This window comes from Medicago truncatula, chromosome 6, assembly GCF_003473485.1.
Source record: "Medicago truncatula cultivar Jemalong A17 chromosome 6, MtrunA17r5.0-ANR, whole genome shotgun sequence".
In the NCBI taxonomy this organism is placed as follows: domain Eukaryota; kingdom Viridiplantae; phylum Streptophyta; class Magnoliopsida; order Fabales; family Fabaceae; genus Medicago; species Medicago truncatula.
The window spans coordinates 37,339,965-37,361,791 of record NC_053047.1 but is presented as its reverse complement, the minus strand read 5'-3'; the positions used below and the strand labels follow the sequence as shown (position 1 = coordinate 37,361,791).

Sequence of the window (21,827 nt, the reverse complement as noted above, 5' to 3'; positions counted from 1 at the left end):
GCAAACCTTCGCACAAACAGAAAATGTGAGTATCTCTACGGTTCAAACTTTGATTCATCACGTGATATCCTACTAGCACATTCACCGAGACTCAACTTCCTTGATAATTTGATGTTTGTGTGGAATAAAAAAAATATAAATGATTATTTTTCTTTCGTAGGTTTATTATCATGGGATGCTATGTAATTGTATTTGAGGCATTTTCAACTAAAACTGTGATCACCTCTCTAAGTTTGGATTCATTTTCTATTCATGACGTTGTGAGAGATTGATCACTCCTATTATAAATGATAGAGAAATGATATTTGAACATCTATTTAGTGACAACTTTTGCAACAACTTTCTCTCTCATAATCACATAATTTTTTACTTTATCTCTCTAATGCTATGGTTTCCGTGCCAATACCATTTTTTTCTTTGTAAAGTATGATTGTCAAATAAGTTGTCACCAAATTGATTGTTCAAATAACACTTCTCTAAATAATACTAGCGTCAAGACGAGAAAAAACATGTCCATCTTTCCACGTTTACTAACTAAAATAATAGTAATTATAAAATTTTATCTTATTATTTAGAAAAATTAAATTATTTATAGGTAAATTATTGAAAGAAAAAAAAAGTAACACATGTGAATCCCACCAGTTAACTGAGATTCATTTAATCCCTCTATGTTCACAGCCTGTGAATTCCAACCCATGCTTAAAATCTTTTCCAAAATGGTATTTGGAATTGTGACCATCTGACAACACAAATTCTAAGACAAATTCAATCCAAAATCAGAAGCCTTTTTTTTTATCATTAAGAACACCAATTGGATTCAGTTTAATTCAGGTTATTTCTCTGTGCAAATTGCAATCAGCTTCCCAGTGCCTTATCCTGTCTACTACACTACATCTCCTGCAACTCCTGAGTTTAACTAGAACTTACTCCATGGTTCCCTTCCCACAAATTCTTTTAGAATGCAAAGACTTGTTGCTGGTAATTTGGTCTTTAGCAGATGTGGTGATGCAAATGAGAACATACAAATACTTGTATGCTCAATAATTTGTATTGATTATGCTTTGTCTGCAAATGAACTTTGTTAGTTTGAAATGTATGGAAATAATGTCTGCATTGATAATCAAAAAGGAGAAAGTGAACATTGATATGATAGTGTAAACGAATGAAATAAAGCATTGGAACTGTTAGACCATCTGTATCAGTTGATCGGAGGAATTGATATTCGGACAAGATCAGAAGATGTATATGCTAAAAAGACTGCATACTAGTGAATTGTTGAATTGAAGAACAATTGGTCACGGACTCACCGGTAAAAGCAGATGCTGACAGGAAATTTAAATGAGTAATTCTTATAGTTTAAGATGTTTTCATGTGAATGCAGCAAGGGTGCGATTGAAAAACCAAGACAGTAGGACCTTAAAACAGAAGCTTATAATCAATAAGTTGATATCATTAGTCGTTAGATTTATGCACCATATATTAGGTGCTTAAGTAATTGACAGGCACACACATGAATAACTTTAGTATTGGAGACTGAGAAAGTAGATTGATATCTATATTTATAAAGCTCCGAAGAAAACGCCTTAAATAAATCCCTAGTGTTAAACCAAATACAGGTTTACCATCAAACTCAGAAACAAACTAAGCATTAATCATACAACCAACAAGCACCTTCAATCATATTCATGCCATTTCTCTTTGATGATTGTTTTCAAAATCTTTTTCGCAAAAGCCAGGTTGATCAGTTAGACAAAATTGGGTAATCAACACATTTTCCTAGCTTAAGAAATCACACTCAGGCTATAAGAAACTGGTTTTTCTCAAACTCATCATTTGAAACCAATGATATAACAGTTTGTACTAAACCTCTTAGCTGCTTTTCCAATCAAACAGAATGATAAACACGCACAACAAATTCAGTTAACAGAAATTGGGAGGGATAAACATGCAACTGCTTTTTTTTTAAACTTATACAGCTGCATAATTGTAGTTTTATAGACTAGCTTCAGACGTTTTATTATGAGACTTAAAATAGATTAGAGTCTTGATGATCAGAACAGTACAGCTGCTTTTGCAATCAAATATAATGATAGGCAAAAGCTGCTGAACAGATTTTGGATTTCCGACACTGGGAGAGTTAAAAATGCAAATGAAGTAAGAAAAATGTATTTAATTGATTAATTAGACCTCTATACGTTGACTAGGAAGCCGAACTACCAACTAATTTACTTGATTCTAAACTAACAGAAGCCTTAACACAAGAGGTCAGACCAACAATTATAGCTGTATATGCATTGAAGTTATATAACTTATAAAACTAGAAATTTAGCAAGAACAAGAATGAAGAACATGTAAACAATATTGTTCTGTGATCACAAGAGAGAAAAATAGAACAACCTGCAATAAAAGAGAAATCATGAATATGTTTACAACTAACTTAGGGCAACATTCACTCAAACCAACTTTTTGCGAATCTATTGTCTGTCTGGCCTAAGAATCTCAAGCAACTAGTAACTGCCCCACTAGAAGTTGATATCAAAAGTGTTAAGTATCCAAATTTTATGGCAAGAACCACATTAATAAAACAGAGAATCAAATAAAAGCATTAGTGACTCAGCAGATTGAGAAAGAATTCATGTTCATATCTGCATATATTAGCGGTGAGGTATATATTTTTCTTTTTGAGGAAACCATTGGTGAGGTATTAGCTTAACAATCTCAGTTACTGAACATCAAAAAACTAATAGAATGCAAAGAGTAGAAAGAAAAAAAAAAACAGATCATCAACTATTGTTAAACATCAATATGAACCTTACAATTTAATTTTTAAGTGGTTGGTTGTATTAAAATTCATAATAACAAATTGTACCTAGAAAACATCTTACCTAGTTTTACTCTTTAGAGTAGACCTCTAGCAATCATTTCACGAATAACTTTCACCGCCTTATCATTTCTGTCGCTTTCAAACAAAGCACGAATAATAATTTCATAAGTTACACCATCAGGAGTGCAACCGTTGTCTTTCATTTTTGAGAGTAAGGACAATGCTTCATCGAAAAACCCTTCTTTACAAAGCCCATTAATCATCACAGTATACATCTTAGCATCTAAATGATAGCCTTTAATCGTAAGATCCCGATAAACTTCTTGTGCATCCTCAAGTCTTCCGTTTTTGCATAGTCCACCAACAAGTATAGTGTATGAATACATACTTGGCTGAATTCCCTGGTCTTTGATCTTTTTTAATAATGCAATCGCCTTGTCAACCTGATGGTTTTTGCATAAAGCATCTAATAAAGAATTGTAAGTGATCACATTAGCAGGTTGGCCTATATCATGCATCTCGACAAGAAGATCCCAAACACTATAGTAAAATCCCTTTGCTATAACATCGTTATGAAAGTAAAGGGCTTTCCTAACCTCACCATTAAGACAAAGACCTTTGATAAGTGTAGTTAAAGTTACAGTATTCGGCTCATAACCTAGTTTAAGAATCTTACCCAATATAGAAAAAGCGTAATTGAGTTGATTCAAGTGGCAAAAACAATTAATCAAGATGCTTAAAGTAAAAATGTCAGGTTGAATTGGTTTAAGTTCCATTTGTTGAGAAAAAGAAATAGCAATATTGAAATGATTCAACTTAGCAAGAGAAGATAAAATCTTATTAAATTCAAAGATGGGTGGGGTAGGATTCTTCATATGGAGAATACGATTGAATGAGGAAACAGCATCATTAACATTGTCAATGAACGAAGGAAGAGGCTGAATGTGTAATCGACGATGAAGAAGAAACAAATTGAGAGTAGAAGGAACAGAGAAGAGAGACGAATACCTTAACATTGATAACTGAGCTTGGCTGCAACGTTTGTGAATGCCGTTTCTATACACTGACAGCGTAAATGAATTTTCGATTTGGTTTAGCTTTTACATTGAGCATCTAATTCGGTGGAATTATGATGCCAATATAATGAGTTTTACCTTCTTTTTTTTCTTTCTTTTTTTCTTTTTATACCTCTTTTTATAAATAAAAATGCTTAAAAACATGAGTATGTGACACAGTACGGAAGCGTAGGGTATAAAAGATGAGAAGAGAGACGAGTACCTTAACACATAGGATGACATTGTGAGTGAGTTGTGAATGAATGAATGAAATCTAGTAGCGAGTGAGTATAAAAGATGAATTGCTGTTGTATTTATGAATAAAGTAAAATGTGGAGTTGAATGAGTGATGTTTCATCAATTTAATAAGTTTTTTTTTCTTCTAAGGAACACTAGTTTAATAAATCAATCTTTCAATTTTATTAATTTATCTATAATTCTAAATTAAAATATTAAATTTTAATGATAATTTTAGTTATTCATATTATTGAAATTTGTAAGAATAGTCCATATTTTTAAAAAAAAATAATGCTTTTGATCCAAAGTAGTCCCAATAAAATGTAAATAGAGACTTCAAAGTAGTCTCAATAAAATCAAAAAATAGAGACTAAAATCTAATAATTCTTTTGAAAGACTAGCCCCAGAAATTCGTGATTTTATAGGGAAAATTTAATCTAAATTAATTATTTATTTTTTGATTAAAATTTTTTTATATTTTGGTCTCGTAACTATACAACTCTTTTTTAGACTTATAACTCATGAGGTGGAAGTCTAAGTTTTCTTAATTCTTTAAAAAAAAAATAAAAAAAAAAAAAAACCCTCAAATTTTCTTAAGTTGACAACTCAATGGTTGCATGTCTTTGGTAGAGAGATGTAAATGAGGATCGTTTGATCCACTGTGTGTTTCATTGTTTGATTTTATTCTGAACCATTCATAATTGTTAGATGAAGGGTGCCCTATATTTTTTTCTTATAAGGGAAATGTTAAGGAGTGTCTTCGAGACGCTCTTTGAAACCTTTAAATAATAATTTTTATGAAAATATATGTAATCATGTTTTGAAAATCAAACTATTTAACTTTTATATAAAATAATTTCTTATTTTAAAATTCTTAAAGAGTGTCTTATAAGGCACTCATTAATAAGACATTCTTCTAAACCTTCCATTTTCCCTCTTTTTAAACTTTATTTCCATAATATGAGCTCGCCTTTTTTCTTTTGCTTTTGTAATGTCTAACTCTACAATTGGTGGGTTGTTGAGGGCCACACGTTCTGATGCTTCAAATTGGTACGTCTTGGTTTGCCTTTGGTTGGTCGTTGGGTAAGAATCTCTATAGATATATGTGACCTTGGAAAAACGGTTCTTGTAAGCAGGAGAAACTTTGGATTCAAACAAGAAAATAAATTGAGATCTGGTTTACCAACAATTAGGATGCAATTAGGTAGTAGCAATGCCTCAACCAACAGAGCACCTCACATTTAAGCTCACTAAAAGACAAACACATATAGATTTTTTCAAATAAACATTTATAGACATATGTAAAACCCAGATCGTCATTCCTACCTTTTTTTGAAACGAATGCGTTCATCGTTATTACAGGAGATGAAATGGAAATTGTGAAGTCTATATGGAATCTCTAGAGCTGGGACACTAACAAAAAGCTTAATAGAATTTACTTATACATAATGTGAATCAGATTCCCTGATATTGTCTTCTACCCAAGAGTGATCACTAAGTCCCTCTCAAGAAGTTTCTTGTTCAGTTTGAACAATTCGACACAGGCACCAGACCCTAAATCGTACACATCAACGGAAGAAGACAACAAAATTTGCATTTAGTCCTGATAGAACATGGCTTCAAACGAAGCATCCAACGATGTAGTAGCCCTATGAGGAGCAGTTATAAATTGTAGGCTAAAATATGATTTTGATCCTCGTTTTGGTTTTAGTCCCTGTAATTTTTTTTTGTTTTTGGTCCCTGCAAAATATTTTGTTTTTGAAAATAGTCCCTCCAGGGACTATTTTCAAAAGTAAAATATTTTGCAGGAACCTCTTTAAAAATCGAAAGATTTTGCAGGGACTATTTTTCTAATAAATGGGTCCAGTCATCATGTGCCACATGTGCAAATCATCATAAAAGTGGGGTCAGGGACCAAAACCAAAACGAGGCATATTTGCAGGGACCAAAAATAACAAAAAAATACAGGGACTAAAACCAAAACGAGGCATATTTGCATAGACCAAAACAGTATTTTAGCCTAAATTGTATAAACTTGCATGAGGTATTAAGTTATCTAATATGATTTTGAACTGCAGTACACAAAAGGTTGTCTGCATTTTGCACAGATATAGAGATAAAATGGTAGAAAAATAGAGGTATGGAATTATGTCATGTGTCATTAGCCGGAGGCGGAGGGACTATTTTCAAAAGTAAAATATTTTGCAGGAACCTCTTTAAAAATCGAAAGATTTTGCAGGGACTATTTTTCTAATAAATGGGTCCAGTCATCATGTGCCACATGTGCAAATCATCATAAAAGTGGGGTCAGGGACCAAAACCAAAACGAGGCATATTTGCAGGGACCAAAAATAACAAAAAAATACAGGGACTAAAACCAAAACGAGGCATATTTGCATAGACCAAAACAGTATTTTAGCCTAAATTGTATAAACTTGCATGAGGTATTAAGTTATCTAATATGATTTTGAACTGCAGTACACAAAAGGTTGTCTGCATTTTGCACAGATATAGAGATAAAATGGTAGAAAAATAGAGGTATGGAATTATGTCATGTGTCATTAGCCGGAGGCTTTTCCTCATATAGATATATCTGTTTAAATCATAATACACAAATCAAAAATCACTGTAGGATTCCAAGGAATAACTTGACAATAGTGCACTGCAACATCAATGACAAATTGTTGTAGTATGACTCAAAATTTGATGGATGGAGAATATTGTTGCTAAAAATATAAAAGATTTGTTTCAAATATATTTTGTGCTAAAAATATATTTATAGACAATAAATATATTTTTGTATCGTATGAAGAACGATTTAATGCAAATATATTTTGAAAGGGAATATTATATTTTTGATGCAGATATTCTTTCACTGAAGGAGAAAATAAAAACGTATCTTCAATGTGATATTTGTTCCAAATTTATGAGTTATACTTTTACTATAAATATAGACCTTGTATCAGGCTAAACTTTAAGAGAGATAGAGGGAGCTAAAACAAGGGTTTAGAAAGGCAACAACAAAATTAGAGTTTGTATAGAGTTTGTCTCTTCGGAACAAACACTAGGGTTTGTGGGTTGATTCACCTTGGGAAACACTATTAGGATTGAGTCAATTGGTTAGGGGAAGAGGCTGGGACTTTGGGTAGAATTAGGCGGGAGACTTATTCTTGTAACCCATTGATTTCTCTTTTGTAACGTTACTCATCATATAGCGGATCGGAGGGCTGCTCTCTCCCCCAGACTGGGTCAATTTGGACCGAACTGGGTCAACAAATTCTTTTGTGTTATTATCTTCTTTGTGTTCTTCTCGCCATTGTTTTCTACTTTTAGCTTGTATTTATAACTTTCATACACTTTGTTTGGTTGCTTGATTATCCTTGCTCCATACATCAAGTTGTTATTGGTGTGATTTTCATCGAATTCGCAACAAAATTACTTATCATTATCATCAAATTTACTGCTGCAACTGATTACCATAAGCAATGGCAGGTTGAAGGAAAAAGAAAAGAATAGCATTATAACCTTTCCAAGGAACATGGCAGAAAGGATGACAGAAAAGAAAAGCTCTGCAGCTTTAATGATGTGAGTGAATGAAACAGACACCTTTCCAAGACTCATTGGTGAAAAGGTTCTCCAAAGTATGCACCACAGTGAGTGGTAGTATCACTGCAAGCTGCAAACAAATAACACACATGCATGACCAACAACACAGAACTCAATAATAGATGTCGATATCAAAGAGCTCAGCATCCAAATTTATGGAAAGAACCACGTTTCTTGACAACCACAGTTGTAGAGACTATCAATGATTGTGTTACACATTACCATATTAGGTGATAGAACCCAGAAATTTAAGTACGCAGAGTATTATTGAATGTAAATGGATGAGCTTAAAGCTCTTACAAGATGGAAAATCAGAAAAACGGTATGTAAACCAGAATTCAACTAACTCCTAATTCAGAGCAGAGTTCCTAAACCAGAGAGTAACTCTTCTAACAGGCTTTCTAACAATATTCCTGAATGAATCTCTACATAGCCTTCACTCCCTCAAATAACCATAATCCATGAAATCAAGGTGACACGTCACTAACTCATATTTCATCATATTTCAGCCACGTTCAGAAAACCAAACGCTTTGATCTTCAATTTCGCCCTTTCCTTCATAAATTACTGCTTCTTCAAACTTCCAGTACCACAGCTACCCAATTCTGTTTAACCACCAACTGAGCCCCTGTCCAACTCATCAAGTAATGCAGACAGGATGTATTTTATTTTATGCAGGAAAACTAATTTAAGCAAATTCGAAGTCTGCAGACTGATTCACTTTCCTCACCAAGTCTCACTTCACTTTCTGCAGTGTCTGTCCGACCTTTAGAGCATCATGGAAAAGCAACATATTTCTATTCTGTGCATATGGCACAACATTGATACCAACAGTGGAACTCAAAATCTAGAGCTCTATGTTTCACGGGTTTATAGGTTCATAGTATTCTGATGCCATAAACCATGACGTTACCTACTCTGATGCTATAAATCACAGACTGCAATTCCTTCAATCTTTTCAATTCTACTTTCTTTTTTCAGAATCTTTGATCTTGCAGCATCATTGAGGATTCCATCTCCTTGTGTTGAATGCCTCTTACGAGTTAAATCATTTGAATCCTGAGAACAAATTATTTCAAATGCAGCAGAATATATAAATATTTTAAATTATTGAGTCCAGTTATTGAAAGGTTTATGATATCTGAGAAATTTCAAAGTGTATAGCAACATAAGACACAAAACTAAAACTTTGCAACTGCATGACACTAGACAGCTTATCAGAGCACCTCTTCGTGGATAGCTCAAATCTCAGACTATACACTTCCTGAATATAGAGGTCAATTGCCTATGACAAAACAATTCAAACCCCAACATCTTAGAACGGACACAATACATGACTCCCACAAATGTAACTTACAAAAAAATACACACCGTGCTGTTAACATAAGTCAAGTCCATGTGAAAAAGAAAAGTGGGTATTTTCCTGATTCATGGTTGGGGTGACGGGTATATATATCATCAAATAACTCATCATCAAGACTGACATGAAACATAGAACCAGCAAATAACAGGACCGTTCAAAACATGAAGCATACAACTAGCAACCACCATAAAATAATATTATTGCAACCATTCAAAGCATGAAGTATACAACCAACGCCATTCAAAACATGAAGCATACAACCAGCGACCATTCAATACATAGCCCAACTTGTTGAGTTTATGGCTGACTTTTTAAGAAATTTATGAAATACAATTAATACATTTTTAAGTTTATTAATTAAGATTGTCATACAATATATAAAAAAAATAAAGTGCATACAGTACCAGCAAGGACAAAGTTTAGTAGGAAAAAACTGAAATTCTAATTATGAAGAATAGTACAACCTTTCTATGAAGCAAAGCCAAAGTTACTCAACTTAAAATTATAAATTCATACAACAAAACAAAATTGAGATGAAATCAATGAACTTCAATGAGTTGAAGGTCAAAAATCAATATCCTCCAAAAAAACAAAATTGAAATCAAGTCTCCCCAAGAATCAAAACCTGAAGCAAACATAGATGAAGCAATTGAAAATTCATATTGCAAAAGCCTCCAAAGAATAAAAACACATGAGACTACAGCAGAAATGGATCGAACTGAAAATCAATGAACACGACTTTTTGATCTGCTTCTATAAAATGCAGAGAGAAGAACAATCGGAGCTCGAGAGAAGAACAATATCAGGAACAAAGAGAGAAAAATGACGGCAGAGAGAGCTAGAGAGAATAACGGCAAGAGAGAAACTCGAGTAAGAGAGAAGCTCAAGCCCGTGAGAAAGAATCGTGTGACACTGTGTACGTGAGAGTCACGGGATAGACGAGATTAGTGGGAATTTTGAAATTATCTCTCAAAAGATGGTATTCGAAATCTTCCAATTTTGCAAAGACAAAATACCTTGTAAAATTCTGGGGATTTTACAAATTCTCTATTTTTATCCAAACAAAGATATTTGAAGACAGATCATTTCCACTCCTCTAGAAAATTACATTCCGTTAATAAAATCCCCTATCCAAACACACTCTAAGGATTAAGGAGGAAAAATCATTATGTACTAATAGAGAAAATAACTGAAAAAGATTCACTTTTTAAACCATAAAAAGTCAAACTAGAATGGAGAGACTACATAGGACTTACAATTTCGAGTGAATTTTTTGTAACATATCTATATGTCAAATTGTTGGCCTGATGTATGTTATTTCAGCAGAGGGCATTAGTGCCGATATCTAATATCTATATCTAATCCATGAGGAATACAACAACCAAGCCTTATCCCACTAAGTGAGGTCGGCTACATGGATCAAATTACGCCATAGTGTTCTATCATAAACCATATTTAAATCCAACTCATTGACCTCTAAATCCTTTCTAATTGTTTCTCTAATAGTTTTCCTAGGTCTCCCTCTACCTCTTTTAACCTGACTCTCCTCCATTTGATCTACTCTTCTTACGACGGCATCTATGGGTCTTCTCTCTACATGTCCAACTCATCTAAGCCTATTTTCTACCAACTTTTCTACTATAGGTGCTACCCCCACTCCCTCTCTAATGGTGACATTTCTAATCCTATCCCGTCTAGTCTTACCACTCATCCAACACAACAACCTCATCTCCGCTACACTAACTTGATTCTCATGTTGGCTCTTAACCGCCCAACACTCCGTACCATACAACATCATTGGTCTGACTGCTGTCCGATAGAACTTTCCTCCATGAGGAATAATACCAACAAATATATCTTTTTTTCTACACACTTTTTCTAGTTTTGAAATCCCACACAAACACCTTGAGACAAAAGCCAAACATATAACTGTCTATACTGAAATCCTTGGCTTTATTCTACGAATCAAATTGATTTTTATCAAAACATCAATCATTAGGTGTTTAAAAAAAATTAAACCAATCATATAACTGTCTGTACTGAAATCCTTGGCTGCTTTCACAATCAAACAGAAAAATACAGGGCAAATGAACTTTATAAGAAAATAATTCATATAAATTAGAAAATTGAGTCTCTAAAGACTAACTTGCTTTAGACACCAAACTTCCGAAACAATTTATTTGATGTTATAAACTAATCAGAACCATAATACAAAGGGTGAGGCCAACAATTATGGAGGACTATGATGAGCAGCATTAGTTTTTATATACAGGTTGTAGGAAGAAAATCATATTGAAGCTATAACTAATAAACCTGTAAATTAATCAAACTTTACAATTGGAAAGGACCAAATTCAAGAGCCTGTGAACAAAATTGTTGTGATCTGAAGACATCAAAATAGCAAAATCTGCAATAAAAAAGAGGTATCATGAAGATGCGATGATGTTCACCGGTAGATTGAGAAGGAAAAAAAAACTTAAAAATAGCTTATAGTATACTTTCTGCAGCTCTTAGTTAATCTGACCTGAGGATCTCAAGTAACACCCCCCACTAGATGCTAATATAAAAAGAGACGAGGATCCAAACTTAGTGGAAAGAATATTTATTATCACGAACCCAATAACAAAACAAAAGCATGAAAGGTTCAACAGATTAAGAATGAATCAACATCCATGTTTGATTATATTTTAAGGGGGGTGGATGAGGTATCAGTTTAACGGCTGCTGAGAGCTGATACTATTATTGTATTTTGATATTATTATTATTATATATAGCTGGCTATAACACTAACAGTGTAACTAACTGTATACTTACAATATGCTAACAGAGCTGATATTAACAAACTAGAGCAACTGCAATATGTCGATATCGAGACTAGACAAAACAGAATACAAATTTACCACTACTATTCTTGCAGTAACAATATGTACCTAACAGCCTCTAACTTTAAAAAAAAAAAAAAAAAAAAAAAAAAAAACTTAATTCAAAGTTAGCCCACTGTGTAGTGCATCTTCATTTTTATGTCTGACAGTAAAAGGAAATAAAGATAGGATGGTAGTCAGAAAAATTCAAACAAATTAATCTGTAACTAGATAGCATCTCACCTTCTTTTACTCTTACAATAGACCTCTAGCAATCATTTCACAAAGAAGTTTCTCTGCCATATCTATCTTGCCTTTTCCAAATAGAGCACAAATAATTATTTCGTAAGTTATAGCATCAGGAGCGCAACCATTCTCTTCCATTTTTGAAAGCAAGGTCAATACTTCATCAAACAAGCCCTCTTTACAAAGGCCACTGATCATAACAGTATACGTCAAGACATCTAGATGATAACCTTTAATTAGAAGTATCCTGAAAACCTCTAGCGCATTCTTAAGCCTTCCGCCTTTGCACAATCCATCAATTAGAACAGTGTATGTGTGCACATCTGCCTGAATACCCCAATCATTAATTTTTGTAAAGAACTCAATTGCCTTGTCAAGATTATGGTTTTTGCACAACGCGTCCATTAAGGAAGTGTACGTGATCACATTAGCTGCTTGACCTCTATCACACATCTCATCAATAAGATCCAAAACATACGAAATTCTTCCGGATTTACAAAGTCCATAAATAAGAGAATTGTACGTCACCGTATTAGGAACCATATTTCGTAAATGCATTTTCTTAAAAAGATTCACAGCTTCATCCACCATTTTACTATTACACAATCCATCAATCATAATATTATAGCTGTGAATATTAGGACTCACTCCCCATCGCACCATAATCTCGAATACATCTTTCGCCTTATTCACTTCATTGACTTGAAAATACCCATCCATTAAAGAACTATAAGTAACAACATTAAGTTTAACTCCACTTTTTATCATCAAACCCAACAAATTCCTAGCTTTTCTCATCTCTCCATTCTTACACAACCCATCAATCAATATATTAAAAGTATAAACATCCGGGTCAATGTTTTTCAACATCATTTCATTAAACAACCTAACAGCATCTTTCAACTGACCCACAATACAAAAACCATATATCAACGTACTATAAGTAACAACATTCGGAAAAATCTTCTTTTCAACCATTTCAGAATACAACTCATAAGCATCGGTCACGAGTTTATCCTTACACAAACTATCAATGATTGTAGTATACATTACCACATCAGGCTTAACAGACAACCCTTCGATCATTCTAAGCAAAGACAATGCAGCTTTAGTTTCACCGGATTTACATAATCCGTTAATCAAAATCCCATAACTAAACTGATTTAACTGAAATTCTTTTGCTATAACATCATCATAGAAGTGAAATGCTTTCTTAACCTCGCCGTTAAGACAAAGACCGTTGATAAGTGTAGTTAATGTTACAGTATTCGGCTCGTAACCTAGCTTAAGAATCTTACCCAATATAGAAAAAGCGAAATTGAGTTGATTTAAGTGGCAGAAAGAATTAATCAAAATGGTTAAAGTAACAATGTTAGGTTGAATTCCTTTGAGTTCCATTTGTTGTGAAAATGAAATAGCGGTGTGAAAGTGATTCAACTTAACAAGGGAAGATAGAATCTTACCGAATTCAAAGATGGGTGGGGTAGGGTTGATGTTGAGGATGCGATTGAAGGATGAAACGGCGTCGTCGACATTGGGGATGAATGAAGGAAGAGGATGACTGAATGAGTAAAATCGAAGGAGAAAAGTGGAGATTGGAAGAGAATTGAGAATGGGAACGATGAGAGTGTGCTTTGATCTGAATACAGAAATTGACATTGCTGTGTATGTGTTTGTGCTTTGGCCGCAGTGAAAAACCTTCAACTAAAGTGTACCTAGAATCTTTGTAGTTGTAGTATCAATGCTACCTTAAACATTTGGCTTAAATGCACTTCTTTCAGCCGTAACAAATTTGGCTACCTAACAAAAACAATGCAATTTGATTCTCTAATTTTTCTAACTATGCTGAGAAGCTGCCACGTGTTCTAAAAAAGATTAAAACTATAATTTTTTATAAATATAAAAGGCCAAAAGAGCATATTTCCCTCAATTACATTTTATCATAATTGCTATAACGGCAAACATATGGAGTCAAAAGTGCATTTTAAGCCTAAACATTTATATCCAATATATTTGCATTATAAAAAGAAATTTAATTCACCTCAAAAAATAAAAAATAAATTATTTTTTATCAAGAAAAAGAAATTTAATTCCCAGCAAAAAAAAATAATTAATATATTCTAAACCCCTAAAAATAATTAATATATTCTATCATATATAATTATTTTATATCGTCATCCGATGGAAACCAATCATTTTGCCATACATACATGTATATTTTATAACCGTTTTTTAATGATAATTATCAAATACTCTATTTTTACTCAACATGAGTGTAAAACTAATTTATACAAGTTCCTCATGAGTTTAGCTTAAGTAGTTTAGACAATAAATAAAATATGCAAGATTTGGAGATCGAACTCCAGCCACCACAAAAACAAAAACAAAAAAAACTAATTTACACTGGCAATGCATATCCTTTTTCTCATATTATATGGATATGTTTTAAAATATAAAATTCGGACTTATAATTCAATGGTATCCAGAAATCAATTGCAATTTGTATATAACATAGTTGCTTACAAAAAAATATGATTGCTAAAATATACTTGGTTTAAAAAAAAAAATGGCAAACCATTTTTTAAAAAAATTTGGCACAAATATATTGAATTTTTATTTAACAAAAATTGATATATAAATAAGATGAATATGGAAGAATTAATATATCAATTGGTTGTTAAATAAGAATCGTCACATCAACATAATTTATTAAAAAAAATCGGTGTATGGGACTTTTAAACAAAAAATGGGGTAAATTATGGGGTTAAAATTGCTCAATTGAAACTGGACGTTGAAAATTACATAATTTATAATCTATGAGATCATAAGTGCAACTAAGACTTATTTTTATTTCACAATTTTCTTAGTATAGTTTAAAAAAAATATAAGAATTGTCAAAAAAAAAAAAAAAAAGTTTTGTAGTCTAACCAATTGTAGATCCAGTTTCTTGGAAAACCAAAACACTAACCTCAGAGGCGACAGGGTGAGAAGTTAACAATTCTTACTTGAGTCAGCAAATAAAAAGTATAGGAATCAATGCAATTTTTACACTGGCTTTACTACCATCATTATAAATATGGCATAAGTTAAAAGAGATAAGATTAAGAGAGAAAAAAACAAATATAAAAGGATTAGAGTCGTGTCATAATTATCATAAGAAGAATTGGATATTGGAAAGAACACAAAGGCGCCAAATCCAATTCCAACTTTCTTTTCTGAGCAACGAAGTATGAGATTCTATTAACCACTGGTAGCCTTCGAATGTCATGCACAAGAAAAAAGAGCAGCCAAATTAATCTTAATAATATTGGTGGAAAGCATAGAATATAGGAAGGAAAGTTGTCAATCATTCCCATCAACACGATCCTTGATACTCTGGTTCATATCATGGTAATAAACGTGCGACAAGTGAGTACAAAGAGGTTCCTTATCTAGTCAAGGGTTATACCAAAATTGGAGTTACCATCCCCCAATTTGAATTGAAACTCATATTTAAAGAGCTCAAATAGTTTTAACAATAGAGTTTCAAATTAAAGATCCTTCTAAATAGATGTATTTAAAACCAAATAAAAAATTACATCCACATTTTTCATAATCTAAAATCTTTAAATCAAAATTAGTTTCAACAATGTCAACTCATAATAAAAAAAACCCATCTCCATTCCATGTTGTGTCTGTTTTGCAGTTCCATTTACTTGGTCCACACCCTTTGTCCCTATAAAAGCAACGGTTTGCTATCCCTATAATATATCAAAAGCAAGTAGCAAACACATAAGAAGCACTTCATTCTTCATTCCAATCACCACAATGCTAAGACTCATCCTTACCCTCTTCCTCATCTCTAACATTGCAGGTAACTTCCTCTCCTCTCTCACACACAAATTTTCTCTCTTCTAAACCACATCACATTCCCAACTTTTTTTAAAATAAAAAATAAAATTTCATGGACGTTCAATTTCTCTTAATGGTCAATATATGACATGCAAAATTATGCTTAATTTAATTTAAATTGAATATATGACTAATATAGACTACGTTGAAAAATATGAACTTGTGATTTATCATTAGTTGAATTAGCAATAAATTTAACGGTAACTTGAACCAACCACAATTTAAACGTGATTAACCAAAGTATTAGATGTGCATAAAAATATGAATGCTTTAATATCATTACTCATTTAAAATCGATATGAAACTTTACAACTTGTTTTTTTAAAACAGTGACTGAGGTATCAGCAACAACAATAACACTGTACAACAAGTGTCCACACCAAATCTGGCCCGGGCTACAGCCAACTGCAGGAAAGCCTATCATAGCCCAAGGAGGTTTCAACCTTCCATCTAACAATGCCTACACACTCCAACTTCCACCGCTTTGGTCAGGTCGCATATGGGCCCGCGACAACTGCTCCTTCGACGCTACAGGCCACGGTCACTGCACCACTGGAGACTGCGGTGGTATACTCTCATGTAACGGCCTTGGTGGCACGCCACCGGCAACACTAGCCGAATTCACTCTCGGCAACGACCAAGATTTCTACGACGTTAGTCTTGTGGACGGTTACAATCTTCCGTTAACCATAACGCCATTAAATGGTAACGGAAAATGTGAATTCGCCGGTTGTGTTAGGGATCTTAACGTCATGTGTCCCATGAGCCTTCAAGTTAGGTCAAGTGACATGAATCAAGTGGTGGGCTGTAAGAGTGCTTGTTATGCTTTTAACTCACCTGAGTATTGTTGCACGGGTAGTTATGGAAGCCCACAGGCTTGTAAGCCCACTAGTTATTCGAGAATCTTTAAGTTGGCTTGCCCTAAGGCTTACTCTTATGCCTTTGATGATCCTACAAGTATTGTTACTTGTTCTATGGCTAATTATTTGGTCACTTTCTGTCCTTGAATTGATCAAATTAGCATTTAGCTTATAGTTTGTTACTTTCAATGTTTGTTGTACTAGGTTAATGAACTACTCCTATGTGTCTTGTTGTGTGTACCATTCTAAGTTTGTAACTGATTCATGTGCTATGGTAGTTGTTGAGATTTTTATTCACATGGAAGTAGTTGAACTTGAAGTGTTGAATTGTTCAAAACAATGATCTCTAGGTAGGGTAGGCATGAAAATCTTAGTAGTACGTTTGTTTATTTGCCAATATGAGTTTGCAATTGTTGTGATTTGAATTTGATTTTAGAGTTTTATAATTGATAGACTTTATATAAATTTCATTGTGATTTGGATTTACCAATATGTGTACTTTATGTAAATTTTGTTGCTGGTTTGGTTTATTGTTGTCTCTTCGCAACAAAATATGCAGAGTTGAATAAGTGGTATCACAAAATTAAAAAAAATTAAAAATTTGATTGGTCTCAAGTATTTGGACATTCTAGTTGGGTACACACATTAAAAAAAAGGTAAAAAGAAAATAAAAAATTTGATTGTGTATATATGTGCTCAAATGATGAACCATACAAGACTTCAAATAAAACATCCCAGTGATGAAACTTATAGTCTAAGCAGATAAATTAAAATCTTGGACACACCATAAGCCTATAGTAACGATTATGTCATTATTCAATAGTTTATTAAAAAAAGTCATTAGTCAATATAGTCATTCATAAAATCAAATCATCTACACATATATTTGTTGGCCAAGGTTAGCATGATGAAGTTGATTTGCTGTCTCATTATGGTGAACTACTAAAATGCCTAATAGGTTAAACAAGATTTTCAACAATTTATACAATTAGGCAATATACTTTTTAATTACTTTGCTGTTTTTCACAATTTTTACAAAAAAACTCAATATATTACAAAATTCTTTTTTAACCCAGATATTTTTTTTAAACACTAATTAAAAAAAATTAACAGAAAAATTTACATAAAATACCTAAATGTTCATTGATGTAATTTTGTAATGATTAAAAATATCATTTTATATTTATCAGGTAATTAAACCGTTATTTTTATCAAACACTTCAACTAATTTATTAACTATCACTAATCGGCTATCAATAATCAATTATAATTCCTTCAAAAAAAAAACCATCAATTATAATTATAAAATGGTCATAAGTTATAAATTAACCGCTATTTTTATCGAAGAAAATGACACTTTAGAAATTCAATCAAATTTTTGACCCAACCGATGTTTTTGGACTTTCAAAGGTGTTATGTCACATACCAAATGTACTGTAATACCAAAATTTGGTAAATTTAGATGCAATGGTTATATTTTGGAGACAATTTAAATCTCTAATTTTTTAAAAGCCTTAAATCAGAAGATCATCCTCTTCTCGCTCTTAAGTTCAAATAAAAAAATAAAAAATAATCACCTTTCTCCTTCTTCATTTCCCTTTATTTCTTCCTCACTTAAATCAAATTCTCATAACTTTCTAACTTTTAAGGGACTAAAATTGTATTTTTGTATTTTGTGAGGACTAATTAAATATGAATTTTCATAATATATACACCTCAATAATAGCTTTTGCTTTCAGACAGATCCAAAAAAAAACGTCACTATCCCTTCACCAAAACCAGCAAACAAGTAAGGAATTATACCAACAAATTCAAATGACTATGTATAACAACAAATACAACTTAAAAATCTAAAATATCATGGTACCATCAGAATAGAACCAACAAGTAAGGAATCAAAATGAGAATACAGCCAACAAAAACAAATTAAAAATCCAAAACACAATAAAATGAGAAATAGTAAAACATAAACAAAATGGACCTCCACACAGAGAACAAGCACCATGTTTTCTTAAGGAAGAAGTTGATGGTAACTATTATTTGGGCATACTCACATATTTAAAAATGATAGCAAGAAAAAGGAAATTAAATATCATGTCTTTTTAAAATAACTAAATCATATATATTTGATTATGTCCATTAGAATAGTCTCCTCTCTAAGACTTAGGGTTTTCACATAGACAACATTCTTCCATTTTTGGTGTAAATGTCCTCGTCTTGTGTTATCGTTCACTTTTTCTTTTAATTGTCATTTTTAGTCTATAAATAAAGTGACAGACACTATTTAAAATTCACACATATGATTATGATGTTTTGGGTTCAAATTTAGATAAAATTGTTCATCTAAGAGTTAGTATTCACATTATTAGTTAAACTAGACTTTAGAAACCTTTATTTTTTTTCCTTTTCAATTAGGGATTAAGTTGTCTCTTTTATAACAACTCCACTTAACTAACGTCATTGTTAATGTCGAATCATTAGTGTAACCATCAACATAATAATTATTTAAAAGATGATTGAAAAACCATCGACATAATAAAAAGAGATAATTCAATTATGTATTTTGGATAAAAGACAAATTTGTTTGGCTTTATTTTGCAAAACTCTCTTTCTTATAAATTAATAACTTTATGTTATTTTTTAGTTATATATAGACAAAATGAAATAATCAAACGAAGAAGTCAAGTTTTAACATCCATCAATCTAGTAATTTCAACATATTTATTAGTTGAGTTAAGACTCGTAAACGTACTCCATATTTTTTTTGTAGATATTAAGATGATATTTTTTTTTTTTTTTACAATCATTAAGATGAAATGTTAATAATCAAGTGGTTGATGAACTTCATCAAATAACAGATTGATTTTTATAAAATAATTTTTTCTCATAATATACTTACCTCACAGCTGAATTTTAAATTATCACGACTCTTCATATGAGAATCGAAAAATTAACAAAAAAAAAAAACAAAATTAGTTGGGATTTCCATTTTTATTTTATTTGTTTAAAAATTCATTGACCATAGTCTTCTTGTACCATAGTACCTAACGACAAAACCAACTCAAGTACCACCTTCAGTAAATTATTATCATCTTCTCTCCAAACGCTACCAATCCCAAACCGAATAAACTTCAAACATTCAAACCAATGGCAACTAACGAATCCATTCCAGTTGAATCCGACCCGACTCCAACACCTTCACCACTCCTCGGCGACATGGACGAACTCAAAAAAGTCTTCAACAACTTCGACGCAAACGGCGACGGCAAGATCTCCGTCAACGAACTCGAAACCGTACTCCGAACACTCAGATCCGACGTACCACAACAAGAAGAACTCCGACGCGTCATGGAAGAACTCAGCACTGACCGCGACGGTTTCATCAACTTATCTGAATTCGCCGCGTTCTGCCGCTCCGACACCACCGACGGCGGCGATTCAGCTCTTCGTGATGCGTTCGATCTGTACGATAAAGATAAAAACGGGCTCATTTCGACGGAAGAGCTTCATCTTGCACTGGATCGTCTTGGAATGAAGTGTTCCGTTGAGGAATGTCAAGATATGATTAAGTCTGTTGACTCTGACGGTGACGGTAGTGTTAACTTTGATGAATTCAAGAAGATGATGACAGCGAAAGTCAAGACTCACACCGTTAACGAATCTGTTAGTTAGACGGTAGAGATTTTCTCAGTCTTTATCGCCGCCGGTAGAAGTTCCGGTGAATCTCCGGTAAGAGACGTTTTCGCTTTGCTTTTAACATAAATGAATAAATATAGATAAATAATGAGCGAATTGCTCCACTGAAACTTTAGACTTAGATCTAAATCGAAGACGAAAATAGAAATTTCGTATATTATCAAATTTGTAATTGGAATCAAACTTTTGTTCTTAACTATTTTCTTTAATCATGATTATTACAGCAGGTTGATTAAATTATTATTTTAGATTTCTATGTTTGAGTTAATATGATGTGTGTTTGGTTCTCTTGTGATAACAATTGACACAAATTGTAACGTGCACAAGAGACATAGGTGCTGTTTGGTAAAGCAAAATTTTCAGTTTATTGCATAACGATTTAGGTAAATTCTATGGTACATCCAAAAGTTTGAGTGTATTGATATACCAAATCAATAAATTAATAGTTAAATGTGTTATTTTTTGAAGAGAAAAATTGCTTTCTATCACCTATAATTATAATATTTAAATCTTATTTATCAAAAACGTCGACGAAATAAAAATTAATTTTTCTGAATTTTTAGTACTCATAATAGAGAATTTTGATTATTTTTACGATAAAATGTAAAAAAAAAAATTAGTATGAATTTTATAAAAAATAAAATGATATTTTTTCTTATGAAATAACATTTTCTAAAATATAAATATCAACAAATAGTTCTTTATTTCATAAAAATAATAGTTAATTTAAAGATTTTTAAAGTAGGAGTATCGGTACACCTTACTTTGGATGTGGTCATTAGAAATTCCCGAATGTTTATACTAACTTATAAGTTAATATGATCAAGATAGATATATTTTGCAACAATTTTTTGTTTACAGCTTATAAATTTGTTTCAACTAGTTTATTGTGTTTTAGTGATCGAAATAACCTATCATCTAAAAACCGAGAGTTTTTTTTTGTTTTGTTTATGTGGAACTTTTTCATCCACCGTGCTGTCTACATGTCAAGTGATGGATTTAATTATCAACAAGAGAAACTATAAGGAAGAACTTGGAGATTAATGAGTTAAACTGAAATATGGTTTGTGATACTGATCTATGTAGTTGATATCACTTAGTGGATTAAGGCATGGTTGTTGTTGGTTAAAACAAAATGTTTTCAATCACAACGAAACACATTTTAGTGTGTGTTTGGTTCTGAGGTGT

At 32.3% G+C, this 21,827-nt stretch overlaps 3 protein-coding genes across 3 annotated transcripts; 2 read left to right on the top strand and 1 right to left on the bottom strand.

Annotated features, from left to right (window-relative positions):
* Positions 1 to 546: 546 nt before the first annotated feature.
* Positions 547 to 13,946, bottom strand: LOC25496751 (pentatricopeptide repeat-containing protein At1g12620). The gene is made up of 4 exons (XM_039827107.1): positions 12,205 to 13,946; positions 8,662 to 8,781; positions 2,886 to 3,921; positions 547 to 1,065 (listed from the first exon to the last, which is right to left on the bottom strand). Exons 1-3 carry the CDS (start codon positions 13,849 to 13,851, stop codon positions 2,899 to 2,901), a joined length of 2,790 nt encoding a protein of 929 aa, XP_039683041.1. The 5' UTR covers positions 13,852 to 13,946; the 3' UTR covers positions 547 to 1,065; positions 2,886 to 2,898.
* Positions 13,947 to 15,947: 2,001 nt separating this feature from the next.
* LOC25496750 (thaumatin-like protein) lies at positions 15,948 to 17,240 on the top strand. The gene is made up of 2 exons (XM_013597451.3): positions 15,948 to 16,045; positions 16,414 to 17,240. The coding sequence occupies exons 1-2, from the start codon at positions 16,000 to 16,002 to the stop codon at positions 17,088 to 17,090; spliced, it is 723 nt and encodes a 240-aa protein (XP_013452905.1). The 5' UTR covers positions 15,948 to 15,999; the 3' UTR covers positions 17,091 to 17,240.
* Positions 17,241 to 19,976: 2,736 nt separating this feature from the next.
* Positions 19,977 to 20,893, top strand: LOC25496749 (probable calcium-binding protein CML27). The gene has a single exon (XM_013597450.3). The coding sequence runs from the start codon at positions 20,091 to 20,093 to the stop codon at positions 20,613 to 20,615; it is 525 nt and encodes a 174-aa protein (XP_013452904.1). The 5' UTR covers positions 19,977 to 20,090; the 3' UTR covers positions 20,616 to 20,893.
* Positions 20,894 to 21,827: the final 934 nt, after the last annotated feature.